Source organism: Otolemur garnettii, unplaced genomic scaffold (genome assembly GCF_000181295.1).
Source record: "Otolemur garnettii isolate 467f Iridium unplaced genomic scaffold, OtoGar3 scaffold00020, whole genome shotgun sequence".
NCBI lineage: Eukaryota > Metazoa > Chordata > Mammalia > Primates > Galagidae > Otolemur > Otolemur garnettii.
In genome coordinates this window covers 18,597,811-18,618,779 of record NW_003852415.1, presented here as the reverse complement: position 1 = coordinate 18,618,779, position 20,969 = coordinate 18,597,811, and the positions used below count along the sequence as shown (strand labels likewise).

Here is a 20,969-nt window from a genome sequence, read left to right as displayed (position 1 = left end):
GTGTGTCTGGAGGTGATGATGTATACACACCCATTGGGTGAGCAGACCTGGCCAGAGAGTGGATGCCTTCACAGTGACCATGACATAGAGCACGCCAACTACGTCTAGACTTTGTTCCAAGCCCCTTGCCTTTATTTAGCCAAAGCTGGCTGAGCGGGAGGTAGTACAGGCACTCAGTGTGAGGACAGCGGCCAAATGAGGACATTATAGGATGTATGAGTTAAGACCATCAGAACTCCTAACACAAGCTATGAAACAGGCTGAGTCACCACAATCTCTGTTTGTCGCTCCACAGGGTTCTGCTCTTTTTATGAAGTCTTGCTCAATCTCTTCCTCTCAAGTATTGCGTCATGTGAGTTTTCTGGTTTTAAGGGGGAAAATGCACATAGGTCAGATACATTCAAGGGAAGTAATTCAGGGAGTCTTTAACACCATTTTCAAATTATTCAAGTTATTTCTTTTCAGTGCTAGTAAATACTTAACTTCAATGAAGAACCTCTTTGAATTAACAAAGAGAGAGGCTATCAAGGACCTCTGAGGGTCCAGGAGTGAGTCACAGCCTGACTAGAGTCCACTGCCTGTGGAAGAAGGGGTTCAAGGCACAGTCAGGGCAGGAGAGCTGGGTTTGAATCCCTGAACATGCAGTAGCCTTCCCTGAGCTTGTCTCCATCTGTAAACTGGGGATAAAAGCACCTGCCTCTCAGGGCTCTCAGGGTAGTGCTGAGGGCTCCAAACTGTGCAGGAGAGTGCTCACAAGGGACCTCGAAACTTGGCCCTTGAGGCCTGGTGTACATATCACCTGTAATTCACCCATTTCAAGTGTACAACTCATTGATTTTGTAGTAAATTTATCCAGTTGTGCGAACAACACTACAAATCAGGTTTAGAACATTTCTATCATCCCAGGGAAGTCCTTTAGCACATTTGTAGTTCCCACCTTTAGCCCCAGGCAACCACTTATCTACTTTCTAATTCTATGGATTTGTGTATTCTGGACATTTTATATAAATGGAACTAAACAATGTGTGGTCTTTTGTGTCTAGCTTTGACTTGGCAAAACGTTTTTGAGGTTTGTCCATGTTGGAGCATGCATTAGTACTTTAATATTTCTTATTGCCAAGTAGTATTCCATTGTCTGAATAGAGCACATTTTGCCTATCCATTTAGTAGTTGATGGACATTTGAGTTGTTTCCAACTTGGGGTTATTATGAGTGACACTGCTAAGAACATTTGTATGCAAATCTTTGTGTGGTTAAATGATTATGTTGGGTAAGAACTAAGAGTCATATGATAAATTCATGATTATGTTGGGTATGAACATCGAGTCATATGATAAATTTACACTTAACTTTTTAAGAAACCGTTATACTGTTTCCCAATGGCTGTACCATTTTACATCCCTCTCAGCAGCATGTGGAGACTCCTGGTTCTCCAATTCTCACCAACACTTGTTAATGTTCATCTGACCATGAGTGGCGTCTCATTGTGGTTTTAATTCTCACTTCCTAACTGCTCATGACATTGAGAAACTTTTCATGGGTTTATCAGCCATTTGTATATCTTCTTAGGTAAAAATGTTTATTCAAACCTTTTGCGTATTTTTCAATCAGTGGATTGTCTTATTGAGGTACTAGAGTTCTACATGTTTGAATGCAAGTCCTTTATCAAATGTGTTTTACAAATATTTTCTCTTAGTGTGTTGCTTGCTTTTTTGTTTTCTGAATGGTGTGTTTTGAGGCACTGAAGTTTGTAATTTTGTGGAAGTTCTGTTTATTTTATGGATTATGCTTTTTATGTTATATTTATGATATCCTTGTAGTTATAACTCAAGGACCTAAAGATTTTCTCCTGTGTTATCTTCTGGAAGTTTTATTTGAGCCCCCCTACATTTAAGTCTATGATCCGTTTTGAATGTATTTTTGTATATAATGTGAGGTGAGGGCTTAAGCTCATCTTTTTGCTGTTCTTTCCCCAGGGAAGCTTTGAAACAGAGATGTGAAAGTACTCTGCCTTTGTTCTTTTTCAAAATTCCTTTGGCCGTTCTAGGTCTCTTGCAATTCTACAGAAATTTTAGGATCTCCTAGTCAATTTCTGCAAAAAGCCTACTGATCTTTTTTTCAATTTTTACTATATTGTCTTCTTTTTTTAGATTAGTAAAGTTTTAAGCAATGGCATTTAGTCTCCTGATCTGTGAGATGAGATGTCTCTTTGTTTATTTAGATCTTTAAATTCCCCTCAGCAGTGTTTTCTGATTTTTAGTATGTAAAGTCTTATACTTCTTTTGTTAAATTTACTCCTGAGTGTAGTGTTTTATTTTTGGATGAAGCCGCTTTTTGCTGTCTACACTGAGAAATAAATAACAGGATGGATGTCTGGTCTTGGGCGAGTGTGCCTGCTCACTCCCACTTTCACGCCAGGAATAGGTTAAATCTGACATGATGTTGACTTAATTGTTTTTATGACATAGCAGGCAAATGTCTGTATGTATGTGTTCAATTTAAAGAATAATAAAGAATACCTGTGTACCTTGAATACTTTATCCCTGTCTAATGAGCTCCCCTGTCCTTCCCTCCTGAATTTTTTGTCATTTGTTCCTTGTCTTTGCTTTATATTTTTACTATCTATGTATTTAATGGATTTAACTGTGAATAGCATAATGTTTATGTTTGCCTGTTTTGACCTTTATATGAATATAAATCACAGTGAAGGTATTTTTCTGTGACTTACTCTTTTTTTCATTGTATTTCTGAGAGTCATCTCGTTTGTCATGGAGGCCAGGTTGTATTTCATTCATGTGAGCTTATGGCAGTTATTTTTCCAGCTGTTGATGGTCACTGGAGTTTTTACTGCAGAAGTGATGCTGTGACCACCCCTCTGTCATCCATGGACTAGCGTTTCCCGAGGTAGACGAGAAGGGGCGTAGAACTGCTGGGTTGGAGGACATGTGCCTCAGTCTGGTGGGTAAGGTCAGGGCACTTTCCAGAGTGGAGTGCCTATTGCAAGCATAATACTTTTATTGTGGCTTTATTAGTTTATTATTGCTGCTTAAGCACATTACCACACACTTAGAGGCTTAAAGCAACACAAATTTATTGTCATACAGCCCTGGAGGTGAGGAATCTGAGATGGTTCTCACTGGAGAACCAAGGGATTGACAGGCCTATATTCCTTGGTGGCTCCACCTGGTCCTGTTTTCTTGGCTTTTGTAGGATTTGAAGGCTGCCTGCATTCCTTGGCTCATGGCTGCTTCTTCCATTCTCAGAGTCAGCAAGGGTCAGTTGAGTCTTATATTGCATCACTGAGATAACTCTCCTGCGTTCTGCTCCACATGCAAAAAATCCTTTGCTATTGCATCTGACCCCCCTGGAATCATCCAGGAAATTTCCCTATTTTTTTTTTTTTTGAGACAGAGCCTCAAGCTGTTGCCCTGGGTAGAGTGCTGTGGCGTCACAGCTCATAGCAACCTCCAACTCCTGGGCTCAAGCAAGTCTCCTGCCTCCACCTCCCAAGTAGCTGGGATTACAGGCGCCCGCCACAATGCCTGGCTATTTTTTGGTTGCAGCTGTCACTGTTGTTTGGCGGGCCCAGGCTGGATTCGAACCCACCAGCTCAGGTGTATGTGGCTGGTACCTTAGCCATTTGAGCCATAGGCGCCAAGCCGAAACGTCCCTATTTTAAGGGCAGCTGATAATCTATCTTAATTCCCCCTGGCCATCTTTACACTTTTGGGGGCTTTGGATGTAGACATCTTTGGAGGGCTGTTATTCTGTATACCACAGTTGGTGTTTGAAGATCCTCCTTATTCCACAGAAATGGGAACTTAAACATTTTAAGTTTGTGTGTGTGTATGTGAAATATTTGGTGACTATTAAAATGATCTATGTTTAGACTTTCACCTGTTTCCTCTCTTTCCCGGGGCTTCTGTAATTTCAGTGGTTTCTCTATTGTCCCTGCATGGAGTGGTATTAAGTTCTGGAGTCAGAATGTGTGGGCTCTTTCACCATGAACTGTGTAGGACTTGGGCAGGTCACCTTACCTCCCTAAGCTTCTTTTTCCTCATCTATAAAATGAGGATTATTACCTTTATCACCCAGGGTTGCTTGATTAAACGAGGTAATGCATACAAAGTCTTAGCATAATGCTGGACAAATAGAGGAAAATCAGTAAATGTATTAGTTTTCATACTTATTCAGTCATCCATTCATCTTAATAGCTCTTGTGTGCCAGGCCCTGGACCCAACCATTCAGCTGCATACTGAGCACCCTTCTTTACCATAAAATAAGTCCATTTGTTTGCGGCATCTACAGGCAAAATGCCAGGCTTCATGGATAACAAACTTTATTGTTGTGCTTAAGTGCTGTTTAGAATGTGATGTGTACAAGCTCCTAAAGCTGTCTTCTTAGAGAGCTAACTAGCTGGGTACACTCCTCTCTTTATGCTTATTTATGTCTTTGAAAAGAATGTAATTAAATGTAGCAGAAAATTAGGTAACTTTTTCCTTTCTGTCTTCAAATGATTTTCATGTCATGGAGTAGTAATATATATCATCTGAAATAAAGAAGCAAGCCTATCCTCACCTTTGCATGGGCAAGGAATTGCATTAGGAAAGTTTTTTCTTTTATCCTTAATATTGTCTTCCTTTGTATTACCCTTATTTTTTTTAAGTTAACAATTTCTCTTTTCAGTGTGTTTGTTGAACTTGTGAGTTTTTATTCAATTCCCTCAACAGTAGCTATGACAGACAAAGCTACTTGAATCAGAAGAATCCTTTGTGAAACAAAACTAGCCACTAAATTGTAATCTGTTGGTTTATCACTCTGAGTCATTCTGTTTTTGAGACCTGAATCCCTGCTTTCAGAAGGCTTTAATGTCCGAACAATGAAAGTTAGTTATTTAAGGTTTTCAAAGGCCCTCGTTACCTAGAGATAATGGCGATGTGCATGTGTGTGTGGCCCACATGTGCACTAACTTCCTGAGGAATAAGATTTTGGAGAATTTGGGTGGGTGAAGGATCTTGTAAAATTGAGAAGAAAAAAATGTGTGTTTTGAAATAGTAATTTAAATGTGTGACCAATAGGGAATGATTCATAGCAAGTCTTCCATGACACAGACTTATTGTTCCTGAGAACTCCAGAATTGGCCTCCTAGGCAAAATGTGCAACTTGATTAAATCATTTCTCCCAGGCAGATGCGTGCCATGCCTACCAGATCATTCACAGAAATGGGATTCCTGATGAGCAGATCATCGTGATGATGTACGACGACATTGCCAACTCTGAAGAGTAAGTAGGGAGCACTTTGAACTTGGTGATAAAGAACTTCAGGGCAGTAAAAACAAAAACAAAAAATCCAGATTCATATACAGATTCACAGGGTTCCTTGGAACGGTGGCATAACATTAGAATATAAACAAATTCCCAGATGAAAGTCTAGGGGACACCTCTTTTTGCCCTGGGAATGGCAGAGGCACAGGATATGGGTGCTGCTGGGTACTTGAAAAGACTTAAAGCATAACTTCCTTCTCACATTAGAGGACTCTTTTCTATACCTATTTAGTTTGTTTATTTATTTTTTTGAGACAGAGTCTCACTCTGTAGCCCTTACACATAGTTCTGTCATGCCCATATCGGATTTCTTGTGGAGGTCAGAGGCAACAAATTGTAAACTGATTCTAACCTCCCAGCTCTGCAGTCACTCAGCTGTGGTCCCTGTGAAAGTCAGTGATTATGGTGATCACATGCTCAGTTTAGACAGAATCCTTCCTGAGGCTTTAACACCTAATCTTCTTGTATTAAAGTCTGCTTTCCTGTCCTGTTTCTTTCTGAAAGTAGTTTCCACTGAGAGATCTGTTGATGAGATCTTTCCTCCCAGGTGCTGTCTGGTTTCCATCAGAAAGCCAGGGGACACCTAGGCTTTGGTCCCTGTCCTAAGCTTTTCAACCTCAACCCCTCACTGCTGCCACCAAGAGCTCCTGAGTTGTGGGAACCCCAAGATCCCCAAGCTCCTCAAAGTACTAACACACAGGCAGCCGTGCCGGCGGTGGCATGTGCCTTCGACAGACATAGTACTTTACTATGTTTTTATGTAACAGGAGCGTTTTTTTGTGTGTGTGAGACAGAGTCTCACTTTGTCACCTGTGGTAGCGTGCTATGGCATCACAGATCACAACAACCTCAAACTCTTGGGCTCTAGCGATCTTCTTGCCTCAGTCTCCTGAATACCTGGGACTGCAGGTACCTGCCACATGCATGTTTTTGGAGATGGTCTCACCCTTGCTCGGGCTGGTCTTGAACTCCTGAGCTCGAGCAATCCACCCGCCAGCAATCTACCTGCCTTGGCCTCTTAAAGTGCTAGTATTACAGATGTGAGCTACCATTCCCAGCCCCACAGGAGAATATTTTTGAAGAGAGATTTCAGGGACGTGTCACACGTTGCATTTCAAGTGTGTCCTTTAATTTTCAGCAACCCCACTCCAGGGATCGTGATCAACAGGCCCAATGGCACAGATGTATATAAGGGCGTCCCGAAGGACTACACTGGAGAGGTGAGGGAATCGCAGGCGGGGACCCTGGGTCAGAGCCAGCAGGTTTTGTTCTCATTTTAGTGATGAAATTTCCCTCTTTCTTGTGTTTCTAGAATCAGAACCTCCCTAGACTAGTTTCTAATTAGTGATTCATGTTTGTATTTGGATTTGTGCTTGAGAAGTAACTTATGAGAGTTTTGAAAGAAAGTAAAGCCAAGGAAAAGTTGCAGTCTACAGATACTTAAGCCTGTCAATATATTTCTTTCCACAATACCCTGATTTTCTTGGGATACTGCCGTTAATCTGAATAGATTATCTGTGTTCTTTTATGGAAATCAGTTTTCTCAGCTGCAGTCCTGGTGCATAGAATCTCAGGATTTCGCTAAGATAATTTTTCATTAATTACTGTTATAGTATATCACTTCCAAAACTTTGTAGATACCTCAAAGTTGGTTGAGACTCTGTAAATTGCCATAATGACTTTAGGCTCCTGATTACTTCAGTCTCGTGATTTTGTGTGTGTGTGTGTGTGTGTGTGTGTTTAATTTCCAAAGGACCTTTTAGGAACCAATATCCCTGTAATAAAGAAATTTTTATCTGAAGTTAATAATTCTTTCAGTTTCATTTTTTTTCTTTGAAATACAGTTAAATTTAAGACATCATGCATGTAAAATAGATGGTCTGATTTTTATACAGTTGTTTCTCTTTTTATAGGTATATAAGGAAATGTTTAGAAGCTAGAGGATAGTTTGGTGACTTTTCCCCTTTGTACTGATTTGTGTTAATTTTAATATGAGGTATAATTTTATAAATTGCTCTTCAAGGGCATTGAACGTCTTTGGGATTCAGCCTCATAGGCGGCAAGCTGGGTGAGAGGGTGGACCCAGTTGCTATTGTTTCCATCCCCTTGAGGTGGTATTGTCTTCCTCTGCTACTTTTCCATGTCTAGCAGTATCTTTGGGCTTTTCCACACACACTTTATAATGGTCAAGAAGGATTAGTAGGCTTGTGGAGTTGCTGTCAGCCAAAACCAAGATGACGAGGTCAAGCACATGACCCAAGAGCACAGCCCTTGCTTTGGGTCCTTCTCAGTTCCAACCTGTTTGCTCTTGAGCCTTGGAGACGAGCAGGCCTGGGCCTGGGCCTGCTAGAGACTCAGCAGACACTCTGGTTTAGAATAACAGCAGCATCTGATTTTGGCTCCCCATTCTTTATAGGATGTTACCCCACAGAATTTCCTTGCTGTGTTGAGAGGTGATGAAGAAGCAGTAAAGGGCAAAGGGTCTGGAAAAGTCCTGAAGAGGTAATGTCTGTTTCACAGATGCCACACATCTCTCCATTCCCTGGGGCTCCAGGATAGAATTTAAACAGGTCTTGTTCTTTGCTCCTGGCCTGTTTATCTGTGAGAAATTACAGTGGGGACATTTGGTCTGACTTAGACTGCCCGGGGCTGATGTTCCAATGGCTTCTCTTGGCAGCCCATTTCTGTACTGAGTTAAGCCTATGATCCAAGGTCCCTCATTATTAATATAACGTTCTCTATCACTTAAACCCATTGTCCTTGTCCATGGACTGTGGTGTGGGTACCTCCCTCCACCAGTGGGGCGTGCTGAAACAGGTGTGGACTCCTAATAGGCCCTGGCCTGCCACAAGTCCAGTGTCCCCATCATAGGTCAGTTCCCTGGGGAGAAGCACATTTACAAGTACAGAGCAAACTTTGTATTGGGGAAAAGAAGCCCAGTGTTTGCCTTACTGGCTGCGGGTTAGAGATACCTTATCTTTAGTATCTCTTCAGGCAGTAGTTTTACATAATGTCAGAAAATTCAATAGCATATTTCCTTTATACTTGAAGTGAAATGTGGGCACAGTAAGCCCATGTGAGTCTGCACAGGGATAGACATCCATATAGGATGAACCAGACTGGCTCTGAGTGAGATATTACATCTCTGCCTCCTTGAAGCAGTGCCTTCTGGCGGAAGCCCTGGTGAGGTTGGCGGGTTGGCAGGTGGGCATCCCTGACTGTGCTGGGTGAGGACCCTGCAGGGGAAGGCTGTTGGCTGTGTTTGGCTGTGTGTCCTCATTCCCTTACTCATTTTGGGAAGATCTAGTTGGAGAGTATGGATCCCAATTGTCAAAGGACCTTGTTATCCACATCACACCTGAGCTGTCTGCCAGGCAACCAAAGAAGGTCTCTCTTCCTTTCTGGCCATGTTTTAAAGTTTTGAGGCTCTGGGATTACACCTCATCATTCAGAATAATGCTGAGGGGAGCAGAGGGGACAGGCGGACACCAGGTCTTTGTGTTCCTCTTCAGATCTGTTTGGGTAACTGTTTGGGTAACTGTCAACCTCAAACTTCTTGAATTTTTTTTTGGTTAGGGCAAGTTTTCAGAGAAATGGAAGTAGAAATAGGAACCAGAAACCTCTGTTTGACCTCTGACTCTTTCTTGGCAGCGGCCCCCAGGATCATGTGTTCATTTATTTCACTGATCACGGATCTACTGGAATACTGGTTTTTCCTAATGATGATGTGAGTTTTTCTTAATATTTTGAGGGCAAAGTAGGAGAACAGAAAACAAAGCCTATGTGTTGAGATTAAACCTGTAGTGTGTGTTTTCTAACGTTGGTTTGTACATGTGGTGGGTAGGTTTGAGGGACAAGTTTAGCAGCTTGAAATCTACCTAGGGAAATCTGTCTCTTCCAGATGGTTTTCCCTGTATTTCTGTTCATTATCACAACAGCAGCAGCTATCTCAGAACTTGGATATATTGCATTAGACTTGAGACTAGGACAAAAGACATGTCCTTGTCCTAGTCTCATGTCTAATGTAGTATATCTAAGTTCTGAGACAGATGCTGATATTGTGATTTTACATGAAACATAAAATCGTGTAAATTTCATGTAAAAATGCTTCCATATGCTTTGGACAAAATTATGGGTAAAGAGCCACGTTCTCTTCCCTTTTTATGTATGTGAATAAAACACTTGAGATGATGTCCTGAGCTTTTGCCGTTCACCATGATTACTTCTAAAGATTGGTAGAAAAGAATGTATAAGGTATAAGCCAACATTAGGACTTTATTAGTGGATTACCCAGAAAATGCTTTCTCCTGATATGTTGGTCTGAACATTGATATTCTTACCTTTCAGCTTTATGTAAAGGACCTGAATAAGACCATCCATTACATGCATAAACACAAAATGTACCGGAAGGTAACGTTAGCCCTTGAGGCTGCCCTGAGGGAGCTGTGCAGGAAGGGCCATGGAAGCAGAACGGAGGTTGTGCTGACCTTCTGTGGTGGGAGGAGTGTCCTGATCACTGGTTTCCCAGGATTAACTTTTAGCATTATCTGTTAGGTAAAAACAGAATGTGGCCTCACTCCCAGAGTTTGACCCAGAAAGACTGGAGAGAGGCCTGAGGATTTGGCTTTCTGAGTTTCCATGTGACAGCTGCTGCTGCTGGTCTGGGGATCATACTTTGAGGATGGTTCCTAGGACTGTCCCCAGTCTGGGATAGTTGGGGAGGAAATGCCACCATCGTCCATCGTATGCTCCCTTTGGCCCTCTCTCATCCCTGTAGCACCCTTTGTGCAACTGTGTAGGTTGGCGTGTACATGATGGGAGTGCAGAAACGTGGCCTGCTGTGCTGTTTTGCTGTCTGAAACCATTCCCTCTATTGGATGGTGAAATAGTTTTTCTTAGCATCACATAGTTGCATTTTTCTGCACTATTTCAACTAATAGGTGGTTTTCTTCTATTAGTGATGAATAAATTTGACACCTTCTGGTTTGTGTGAAAGCAGCCTCTTATGGCAGTCATGTCTCCCAAAAGCACATGTAGGAGGCTCTTTAAGAACAGGTGGAGAGAGTAGGCAAAACCCCAGTAGGATCTGCATGAGGGCTGTGTCTGGCTGGGGTATGAGTTCACTTGCCTCGTCTGCTTCACAGATGGTGTTCTACATTGAAGCCTGTGAGTCTGGGTCCATGATGAACCACCTGCCTGAAGACATCAATGGTAGGTGGTGGGAGGACTGGCCTCTGAGCCAGGCTGCTGAGCAGGTTGTGCAGCTTCTGCCAGCCGTCCTCAGATACTGCTGATGTAGATCCAAGGCTTCTGCATAAGCAGAAGCCCCTGAGGATAGCCTGGTGCACAGAAGTGGGGATATACTCACAGGCAGTTCTGGGCTTCCTCTGATCCTTGAGCCTTAGTAGTCAGGGAATATAGAATTTATATGTGAGCTTTACAGTGCTCTTCTAGGTTCTAGTAAAGCCACTTAAGTCCAAAACCACATGGGTGTTGGACCAGCTTCCTTCCCCTGTGATGTGCTGATTATTGATTCTCTCTTCTTGAACAGGTGACCCTCTTTAGCCCTCACTAATCCCCTTCTGTAAAGTGGGGATAAGATACTGCTTGTTTGTTGGGAGAGTTAACATTTTGTATTTTCTATTCTATTCTTTGAGACCGTCTCACTTTGTCATCCTGGGTAGAGTGCCATGGCATCATATCTCACAGCAACCTCAAGCTCTTGGGTTTAAGTGATTCTCTTGCCTCAGCCTCTGGAGTATCTGGGACTACAGGTGCCCGCCACTACACCCAGCTTTTTTTTTTGCAGTTTTTGGCCGGGGCTGGGTTTGAACCCGCCACCTCTGGCATATGAGGCCGGTGCCCTACTCCTTTGAGCCACAGGCGCCACCTGTACACCCAGCTATTTTTTAGAGACAGGGTCTTACTCTTGCTCAGGCTGGTCTCCAACTCCTGAGCTCAAGCAATCCACCTTGGCCTCCCAGAGTGCTAGGATTACAGGCATGAGCCACTGTGCCTGGAGTTACATTTTAAATGAAGACATTTGTCCGGCACAATTCTGACTTACATCCTGTGGTAGGAGAGATAGTTAGTGGTAGCTATTATATAAGTTAAGTCAATGTAAATGTTTCTTCAATAAATATTAACTCTCTGGAAACCAAATTCGGCCCATATTCTTCAAGTGTCCTGAACTATTGAAATCTGTCAGTGTTCTTCCCAATTAGCATGATGTCCTAAGCATGTGCATTTGCTTATTGCTGCAGAAACTGTCTCTTTCTTCCGTATTTAATTTTAGATGAGTTATTGTAACTGAATGGACAGGGTTGAATACAGGTACAGTCCCTACCTCCCTGTACTGATTATAGGTAGCACACTTTGATTTTATCAAGGAAGTAAAAAGGACTGGAGCTTCAAATGTAATCCAAAGCAGGGAATAAAATACAGCTAGAAGACAATTTTTAATTCCTCACAGTCTATGCAACTACTGCCGCCAACCCCAAGGAGTCATCTTATGCCTGTTACTACGATGAAGAGAGGTCCACGTACCTGGGTGACTGGTATAGTGTCAACTGGATGGAAGACTCAGACGTGGTGAGTGCTTCTGGAGGGCCAGCTGTTCAGCTATGTGATTTGACTGTCAGGCTGTGATCACTGAAGGATTTTAATAGTTTTATTTTTGCAGGAGGATCTGACTAAAGAGACCCTTCACAAACAGTACCATCTGGTAAAATCCCACACCAATACCAGTCATGTCATGCAGTATGGAAACAAAGTGAGTAGGGGGGCACCTGGAGTATGTGTCTCTTGGTACAGAGAAACAGGGGCTGGTGAAGAATGGTTGAGGCAGGGATGGCTCTTCCCCTCACAACCACTCCATCCCAGGAACCCTGCAGGCTTTGGAATCAGATCTCTCTAGGTTCAAATTTGCAGAATCAGGAGATTTTTGGCAAGTGACTTAATCTCTCTAAATTCTGTGCCCTCCTTGGTCAGAACCCTAGTGTATAGATAGCTAGGAGCATGATAGAAGCCCGTACATTACAAACACTGAGCACAGGACTAGCACACTGTAAGAGATTACCAAACCAGAAGCAGCTCCTTTATGCTCTGTGGCATTGCTCTGACCCAGACAGGGGCTTTGCACCTTCTCCCTACTAGCCACTGGGGAAAGGCAGGGGAGCCCAGGCAGAAGAACACAGTCCAGGTTGCCACTAGTTGAAACAATTCTAGACCAAGCTCTGCTTGACTGTGGCTCAACAGTCGCCTTCCATGTTTGAAAGAACAGCAGGTCTACAGCAAAGGAGGCCAGACACCATTGAAGTTACTCTTCAGTAGCTCTCAGGTGCTCAGATGTGTCTCCTCTGCAATGGTCCTGAAACCATAAGGAGTGAATTATGAGTCTCTACTGGAAAGAAAGCCTTGGGCCTAGGGCATGTTGGGCACATCTGCTGATCCCACTCAAACCAGCTGTCTCTGCCTCTTTCTCCCTGCAGTCCATCTCTGCCATGAAAGTGATGCAGTTTCAGGGTATGAAACACAAAGCCAGTTCTCCTATCTTTCTGCCTCCAGTCACGAGGCTTGACCTCGTTCCTAGCCCTGATGTGCCCCTTGAGATCATGAAAAGGAAACTAATGAGGACCAATGATCTGGATGAATCTAGGAAGCTTATCAAGGAGATGGAGTGGCTTCTGAATGTGAGTAGTGGTGAAAGGAACCAGTCCCAGGTGCTGGCCTTGGCCTCAGTGGGCACTGTGCAGGAGCAAGTTCTTGCCACAGGTGAGCAGGTGGGAAAGGAAACCCTGGCATCTATGCTCTATGTGAAGTAGGGCCAGTGAGCAGGACAGTGGTTGGTCTTCATTCTTTACCAGGAAACTAACCTTGACTCCTTGATGGCAGGGAGCAATGGAATGGGGCTGGTCACCCTTGTATGCTGCTGAGAAGTCAGGGGATATGGCTGTTTCCCTCTTTTATATCTTGTTGCTTAGATGACATTTTTATTTTGTTGCTTATTAAGTTATTATCTAATGATATTTATTTAAAAGAAATCCAGAGCAGAGTACAGCAGATCATACCTATAGTACAGCTACTCAGAAGACTAAGAAAGGAGGATCACTTGAGCCCAGGACTTTGAGATCAGCTTAGGCCACATAGTCAGATCCTAATATTAAAAAAAAAAAAAAATCCAATTCACAAAAATTTCTGCTGCCTTAGGAAAACATTGTTATAGCTTAAAATTCTTCCTAAGACTCTTGAGCTATCCTTTAGGATTATGGAGTTTATTTCTAGTAGTTCATTGGTTATTTTGGAGCTGGAAGAACTACTTTTTAAATTATAGCTGTGCACTCACCAGAATGCCAGGCAAAAGAATTGCCTGCCCCTTCCCACACAGCCAGTCTGGCCCCCATCATCAGCACAGTGGTTGATGTTCTGAAATATAATATGAAAGGTTAAAAAATAAATCTGTGGGACTGGATGTGGTATCTCATGCTTGTAATCCTAGCACCCTGGGGAACTGAGGCAGGTGGATCACTTGAGGTCAGAGGCTGAGACCAGCTTGAGCAAGAAAGAGACCCCTGTCCAATTTTTTCTACCAAAAGTTAGAAAACAGTAGCTGGGTGTGGTGGCGCGTGCCTGTAGTCCCAGCTACTCAGGAGTCTAAGGCAGGAGGATGGCTTGAACCCGGGAGTTTGTGGTTGCTGTGAGCTGTGATGATCCTGTTGCACTCTAGACATTGTGATAAATATGTCTGAAAATAAATAAATACATCAGTAAATCTGTATGGTTTGTTTTAAATGCATTATCTAATTACCCCCAAAGTTAGTACCTCATGTGCAACAACCTTATTAGCTGGGACATATTTTTTAGCTGGTGTCATACACGATGTAACAGCAGTTCTCATACTTTTTTAGTCATGGGCCTCTCTACGTTCTTTAAACTCTTGATCCCAATGAGTTCTTGTTTATGGTGGGTCATTTTAAATGATGTAATAACTGCATCAGAAATTAAAATGAGATAGAAGGGCATTTTGTCCTTATCCTTTTGATAGGTCATAGAGACTGAGCCAGAGTTTTCCTGTCTTTGCTTGAACAACTGTGTAAATCATAGGATTTCTTTGCTATCTGCTGCAAATTTGAATATTATTTCCAAGGCTATATACTTGTTAGTGGATTTAACTTTCCTGATAACCATTGCATAGTTACATTTTAATGTAAAATAAAAGGTTATTAAAAAAGAAATTAAGACTGAGATTTTAAAATATATTTAACTTATTTATAAACAATAATAAACCCATCTTGCATTAATGTAAATTTTATGAAAAATAACCAAACGAAACCATTTTGGTAGGAAGAGTGACATTGCTTTACATTTTTGCAAATATTTTATTTTATTTATTATTATTATTATTGCTATTATTATTTTTGAGACAGAGTCTCACTCTATCGCCCTGGGTTTGGGTGCTGTGGCATCATCATAACTCACAGCAACCTCAACTTCAAACTCTTGGGCTCAAGCAATCCTCATGCCTCAGCTTCCCGAGTAGCTGGGACTGCAGGCACCTACCACAACGCTGGGCTAATTTTTCTATTTTACTAGTGATGGGGGGGTCTTACTCTTGCTCAGGCTGGTCTCGAACTCCTAAACTCAAGTCATCGTCCTGCCTTGGCATCCCGGAGTGCTAGGATTACATGCATGAGCTACCACACCCAGCCTGCAAATCAATTACATCTAGCATAATAGAAGACAGATTCTTGTACCTGCTTCTGTATTCACTATTGTTTTGGCTGAAATAGATGAAGAAAATGCAGCATTGCAAAGTTATATAGTTAACACATTAACTGCCATGTGAGTTGTATTTAACTTATGCTAGTTTTGAGCCCAGGGCCTCATAAAACATACATAACTCACATATCTTGTGACCTGTCTTGACCTAATAAAACACCCTGGGTTCTGGGGAAAAATTTTTTTTCTAGTGTGGTCATTAATGTATTAAGAAAGGGAGGACATCACTGAGCCCATGGGAGCTCCTGGGGACCTGCTTATGGAACACAGTGGGCACAAGTGAGTCTGTGGAATTCAGATGTAAGGAAACAAGCTCTGGTTGGACGGCGTGGGACAGAGAGCTTCTGTGACATAGATGCTCTTACAATGCTGTTTTTCACAACTGGGAAGAAAATAGTGTCTCCCATCGTACCCTGCCATCTAACCATTTAATGGTTTCCTGAATGGGCAAGTGTGCCCTGAGCACACAGCAGGCTTCATTGGGCAGTAGTACTTTGGGGCTTAGATTCTCCAACCTCCTTTCTTCAGAGCAGGCCAAACTCACTCTTCAGGTGTTTAGATATAAATGTTTCCATTGTGCCAGAAAATCTCTGAGAGGCAAAGTCTTTTTAGCTATCACAGAGTCCATGCCTGCACATCTCTTTGGCTTTCCTCAGAACACGTTTATTGGCATCTATTCAGGCGCGGGCCATGTGGAGAGAAGTCTTTAAACCATCCATGGGTCCAGTAAGGCCCTTTCTGACAGAGTGTGTTTCTCTCAGGCTCAGAAGCTCATTGAGAAGTCCGTGCACAAGATTGTCTTCTTGCTGGCAGAATCCGCCACTGAGGTGGAGAGGCTTCTGACTGACAGAGCCTCGCTCACAGACCACAGCTGCTACCTAGAGGCCCTGGTGTACTTCCGCACACACTGCTTCAACTGGCATTCCTCCACGGTAAGCAGCCCAGGCTGTGCCCCTGGCACCAAAAGCTAAATTCATATTGTCCCTTGGAATCATATCAGATGCGGTACCTTGTAATGCATTATCTGGTTCCATGCAGGCTGAGGGAACAGTGGGCTCATTTTAGAGAGAATGAAGGTTGTCCAAGTTCATGGATCATAAGTTTGGCCCCAGAACACTCTTCTTGTCCCAGGGGGTGGGAGAATTTACCAGAGTCATACATGATTGCTCTCATTTCTGCTTTGAACCGTAGTTTTCATTGAAGTTTTGCTGTCCCTGCCAAACTCCATCCTCACTCCTACCTCTCATATCACCTGCTCATTTTTTCCCTTCGGGGTCTGTTTTGACACCTCCCTAAGATTTATTGTGAAAATACTAAGTTTCTGCAGATTATAGAATACCAGGGTTGGTCGATACTTTGTGATCCTTAGCTCTTTCTAGAGAAAGGGTAGCAGACTGGCCTACAGACCAAATCTTGTCCACGGCCTATTTCCCCCTCATAGCCTGTTTTCATAAATAAAATTGGAATGGCTCGGCGCCTGTGGCTCAAGTGGCTAAGGCGCCAGCCACATACACCTAAGGTGGCGGGTTCAAATCCAGCCATGCCCACCAAACAACAATGACGGCTGCAACCAAAAAATAGCCGGGCATTGTGGCAGGCACCTGTGGTCCCAGCTACTTGGGAGGTGGAGGCAGGAGACTTGCTTGAGCCCAGGAGTTGGAGGTTGCTGTGAGCTGTGATGCCATGGCACTCTACCCAGGGGGATGGCTTGAGGCTGTCTCAAAAATAAATAAAATTGGAAGACAGTACTGTCTTGCTTGGCAACCTGTTGTCTCCTAACCTGTTTTCATTCACCCTGGGGCAGAGTTGAGCTTCTGAGAGAACTGTTCTTTTCTCCCCAGTCTTCTTTTTTGCCCTTTGGAGTCACACAAAATGAATCTCTTCCTTTATCTTCATAAGAGTTCTTAGGTTTCCTGAAGATTTTTTCAAGATAAAGATTCCTGGTATTTGGCTCAGCGCCTGTGGCTTAAGTGGCTAAGGCGCCAGCCACATACACCTAAGGTGGCAGGTTAGAATCCAGCCCAGGCCTGCCAAACAACAATGATGGCTGCAACCAAAAAATAGCCGGGCATTGTGGCGGGTGCCTGTGGTCCCAGCTACTTGGGAGGTGGAGGCAGGAGACTGGCTTGAGCCCAGGAGTTGGAGGTTGCTGTGAGCTGTGATGCCATGACACTCTACCCAGGGGGACAGCTTGAGGCTCTGTCTCCCCCCTCCAAAAAAAAGATTCCTGGTATTTCAGACTCCCAACAGGGGCCCCAGGTACTAGAGGGGAACAGAGCCATGGGGAGCTCTCCGTCAGGATCTTTACCTGGGATTGAGAGCACTTTAGGAGGCCTGCCAAACCCCAGGGTTGCATGTGAACACTTGCACTTGTGCATTTTTCTTGGGAGATAGTCTGTAAATATCACCAGATTATCAAAAGGTAGGGAAGGGATCCAGGACCCCAAAAGGCCGAGAACTATTGTCCAAGATGTTTTACCTCTGTAATTATAAAAGTAGAGTATTCCCAAGTGAAGAGTTGATCATATGATGAAATGATGATGTTCTTTTCTGTCTTGTTTTCTTGCAGTATGAGTACGCGCTGAGATACCTGTACGTGCTAGTCAACCTTTGTGAAAAACCTTATCCACTTGACAGGTAAATCGGCACATGGCACTTGAAAGGTCCATGCCATTGTGAAAGGAGAAAGGGACGGCACTGCTGTCCTCTTCTGCAAGCGGGCAGTCTTGCTTCTGGCAGCCACAACCTCCTCCAGCTTTGTTCTGGAAGCATTTGCCAGTAGAATCCAGAACAGCTGCATTCTCAGTGACAGCTGCTGGGTGGGTCTGTCCAGATGACCACCTGATTTCTTAATTTCTTTAGGGTTGACATAGTCCACCAAATTCTTCTTCCTGTCTCTTACAGGATAAAATTGTCCATGGACAAAGTGTGCCTTAGTCACTACTGAAGATCTGCCTTCTGGGTGCTTTTCCAAGTGTGAACACCATCCCTCGAATGTGTACTAACCTGAGACCGAAGAGGTAGCATGAAAGGGAAGTCCCCACTGATTGAGGCCTCCCTGGGAAGGCTGCTAGGCCACTCTGGGCTCACCCCAGGCTTTCCTTTCATAGGATGGCTTTTTTGCTTTTACCTACTTCCCCAGTCTTCTCTGGAAAAACTACAAATTTGGGTGGGTAAAGCTGTGTTGGGAACAGTAACGCATATATGCTTTTAGGAGGTTTTTTTTTTGCTCATTAGTTTTAAGGAGCAAGAAGTTGATGGAGGCTGCCGTAGCCCCTCGCAGAAAGAGTCTTTGGTGAAATTTGAAGCTCAGACCTCTTTAAGTCTTCAGAATGATTTTATTGAAGAGGACTGTAGGCCCCAAATGGAATACTGTTTTTAGAAAAATTATGATTTTTGATTGCTTTTGTATCATTCTGCAATTATGTTCAAGTCTTAAAAAAATAAAGATTTATAATGGAACCTGGGTATTGACTTCTGCTCCTGATTTCATGGCTGAATGCTCTTGGTCCCTCCTAGCTGCCCCCAGTTTGTCTTTTCCAGCCTCACCCCCAGTCTACTGAGGGCAACATAGACTCTGTTTCAAAAAAAAAAAAAGGTGGTCATTGCAACACGTCTGTATAGTCCCTGCAGGATATGAGAGGGTAGGGGTGGGTTAAGCTATCCCCTAGGGAGGTGGTCACCAGGAGGAAGTTATATTATATACAGCCACATTGGGGAACTGGGAAGAGGATGAGAACTGGAAACTGTGTCAAGGGTAACTGCAAACCTTCCAACTTACTGGATATTCAAAGTAGATGTCAGGGAAACATAAAATAAGAATTCACTACAAAAATACTGTCTCCTCTGTCCATTTGCATTTTTGTTGCATCTTGAGCAACACAAGTCAGGGTCTGTCCTTCTACTAGGGGCAGGGACAGGACAAGGAGGGGAAATCTCACTGGATTTCCTCGGGGCTCCTTGAGAGCAGAGGCTGCCTGTCGTGTGTTTCCGTGGGCCCTGCATAACCCAGGGAGGTACTTACATTGCCTACAGGAGATCCCCCTTGTCCACAGGGATGCACTCCAAGACTTCCAGCATGTGTGTGAAACCACAGGTAGGACTGAACTCTCTATATATACTATGCACGACTCTCTTTTTCTTTCTTCACAATTTCACAGAAGATTCATTCTTACCATAGATCCTATCAACCTCAGCGTATGACTTTTTGCTTAAAGGAAGCACTCTATGGCTTCTCTTTGACCTATCTGAGTAGTTGGCATCACTACTCTGGTCCTTTGGGGCTGTTATGAAGTAAAATAAGGGTTACTAGAACACGAGGACCAGGCTACCTTGACAGTGGATTTGATCGCTGAGACTGCTACCCAGTGACTAACAGGTGGGTAGTGTGGACAGTTGAAAACTCAAGAACTCTTTATTTCTGGAATTTTCTATTTAATATTTTCAAACTGCAATTGACCTTGGGTAACTGAAACCTCAACAAAACCATGGATAAGAGAAGACTACCACATATCCATGCAGTGGAATATTGTGCAGCTGACTGCTTTTTATTGAAGGAACACAGTGCATGTACATGCTACAACATTCAGCCAATTGAAAGAATCCAAAAGACCACGTTATATGATTACATTTTTAAGAAATTTCCGGAATAGTCAAATCCATAGAGACAGAAAGTAAATAACTGATTCCAGCAACTGGGAGTATGGGGTGGGGGATGAGAGGTGACTGCTAATGAGTATGAGGTTTCATTTTGGGGTGATAAAAATGTTATAAAACCGTAGGTTTGGGTGCGGTGGCTCACATCTATAATCCTAGCACTCTGGGAGGCCGAGGTGAAGGATCCCTTGAGCTCGGGAGTTCCAGACCAGCCTGAGCAAGAGTGATACCCTGTCTCTACTAAAAATAGAAAAATCAGCAGACATTGGAGGCAGGACCTGTAGTCCCAGCTACTCAGAAGTTAATGCAGGAGGATCGCTGGAACCCGTAATTTGAGGTTGCTGAGAGCTAGGCTGATACCACAGCACTCTAGCCTGAGCAACAGAGTGAGACTCTGTCTCAAACAACAACAAACCCCCCAAAACTCCCCAAACAATAAAAAACCAATTGCAATGGTTATACAACTTTGAATATACTAAACATCATCAAATTGCATGGGTTAGAGATATGGGCAAAAGGAAAGGGCCAAAATATAGTTTACACTGACATTCCAGAGAGTTTGTCGACGAGATCCCGGATTCCTCAGACACCCCTCCCCACCTTCCCACCCCGCACTATACAAAGCATAGGGCTGAGAACAGCTTGGGGGTTTAAACGGAATGTTTAGCGATTAGAAGATCTGCTGGGCATGTCCCAGTATAGAATGAGACCCAGGGAAAGTCAAGGAAGTCAAAATCTACCCCCTAAGTATTGTACCCATTTCCTTTCTACTGTCTGACCTTAATGATTATATGACAGTCTTTAGATGTTCTCATTAGGGTTTCCTATCACTTCCTTGTTCATTATTGTCATGGTAAAAAATGGCTCTTAGCTTTACATTGAGTGATGAAGTTAGAATTTCTTTTTGTTTATAATTAACTTTGTTCTGTGCTGTGTTTACATGTATACAATTTTCATGCTCAATAAAAGACCCCTGAGGTCTTCACTGGTGCAGCATTTCCTTGCTGATTTCTTTTTTTTTTTTTTTGGCTGGGGCTGAGTTTGAATCCACCACCTCCAGCATATGGGGCTGTGCCCCACCCTTTTGAGCCACAGGTGCTGCCCCTCCTTGCTGATTTCTGAGCATGTGAATTGCTTGCCTCTCTGAGCCTTGACAGTTATTGCACGACAAATAACTGAATGTGAGAGGTTTTTTTTTTTTTTTTTTTTT

The 20,969-nt window shown here is 43.2% G+C and overlaps 1 protein-coding gene across 2 annotated transcripts in view; it reads left to right on the top strand.

Moving 5' to 3' along the window:
- LGMN (legumain) overlaps positions 1-18,569 on the top strand; it is a 40,530-nt gene extending 21,961 nt beyond the window's left edge. For both annotated transcript variants that reach the window (XM_012803459.2, XM_012803460.2), the window contains exons 3-14: positions 5,187-5,284; positions 6,465-6,546; positions 7,743-7,828; positions 8,978-9,053; positions 9,674-9,736; positions 10,471-10,537; positions 11,799-11,917; positions 12,009-12,098; positions 12,817-13,017; positions 15,865-16,035; positions 17,673-17,740; positions 18,008-18,569. In XM_012803459.2, the coding sequence (XP_012658913.1) occupies positions 5,187-5,284; positions 6,465-6,546; positions 7,743-7,828; positions 8,978-9,053; positions 9,674-9,736; positions 10,471-10,537; positions 11,799-11,917; positions 12,009-12,098; positions 12,817-13,017; positions 15,865-16,035; positions 17,673-17,740; positions 18,008-18,050 (1,164 nt within the window). In that variant the 3' untranslated portion in view covers positions 18,051-18,569. The remainder of the gene's footprint in view (positions 1-5,186; positions 5,285-6,464; positions 6,547-7,742; positions 7,829-8,977; positions 9,054-9,673; positions 9,737-10,470; positions 10,538-11,798; positions 11,918-12,008; positions 12,099-12,816; positions 13,018-15,864; positions 16,036-17,672; positions 17,741-18,007) is intronic.
- The last annotated feature ends 2,400 nt before the right edge of the window (positions 18,570-20,969 follow it).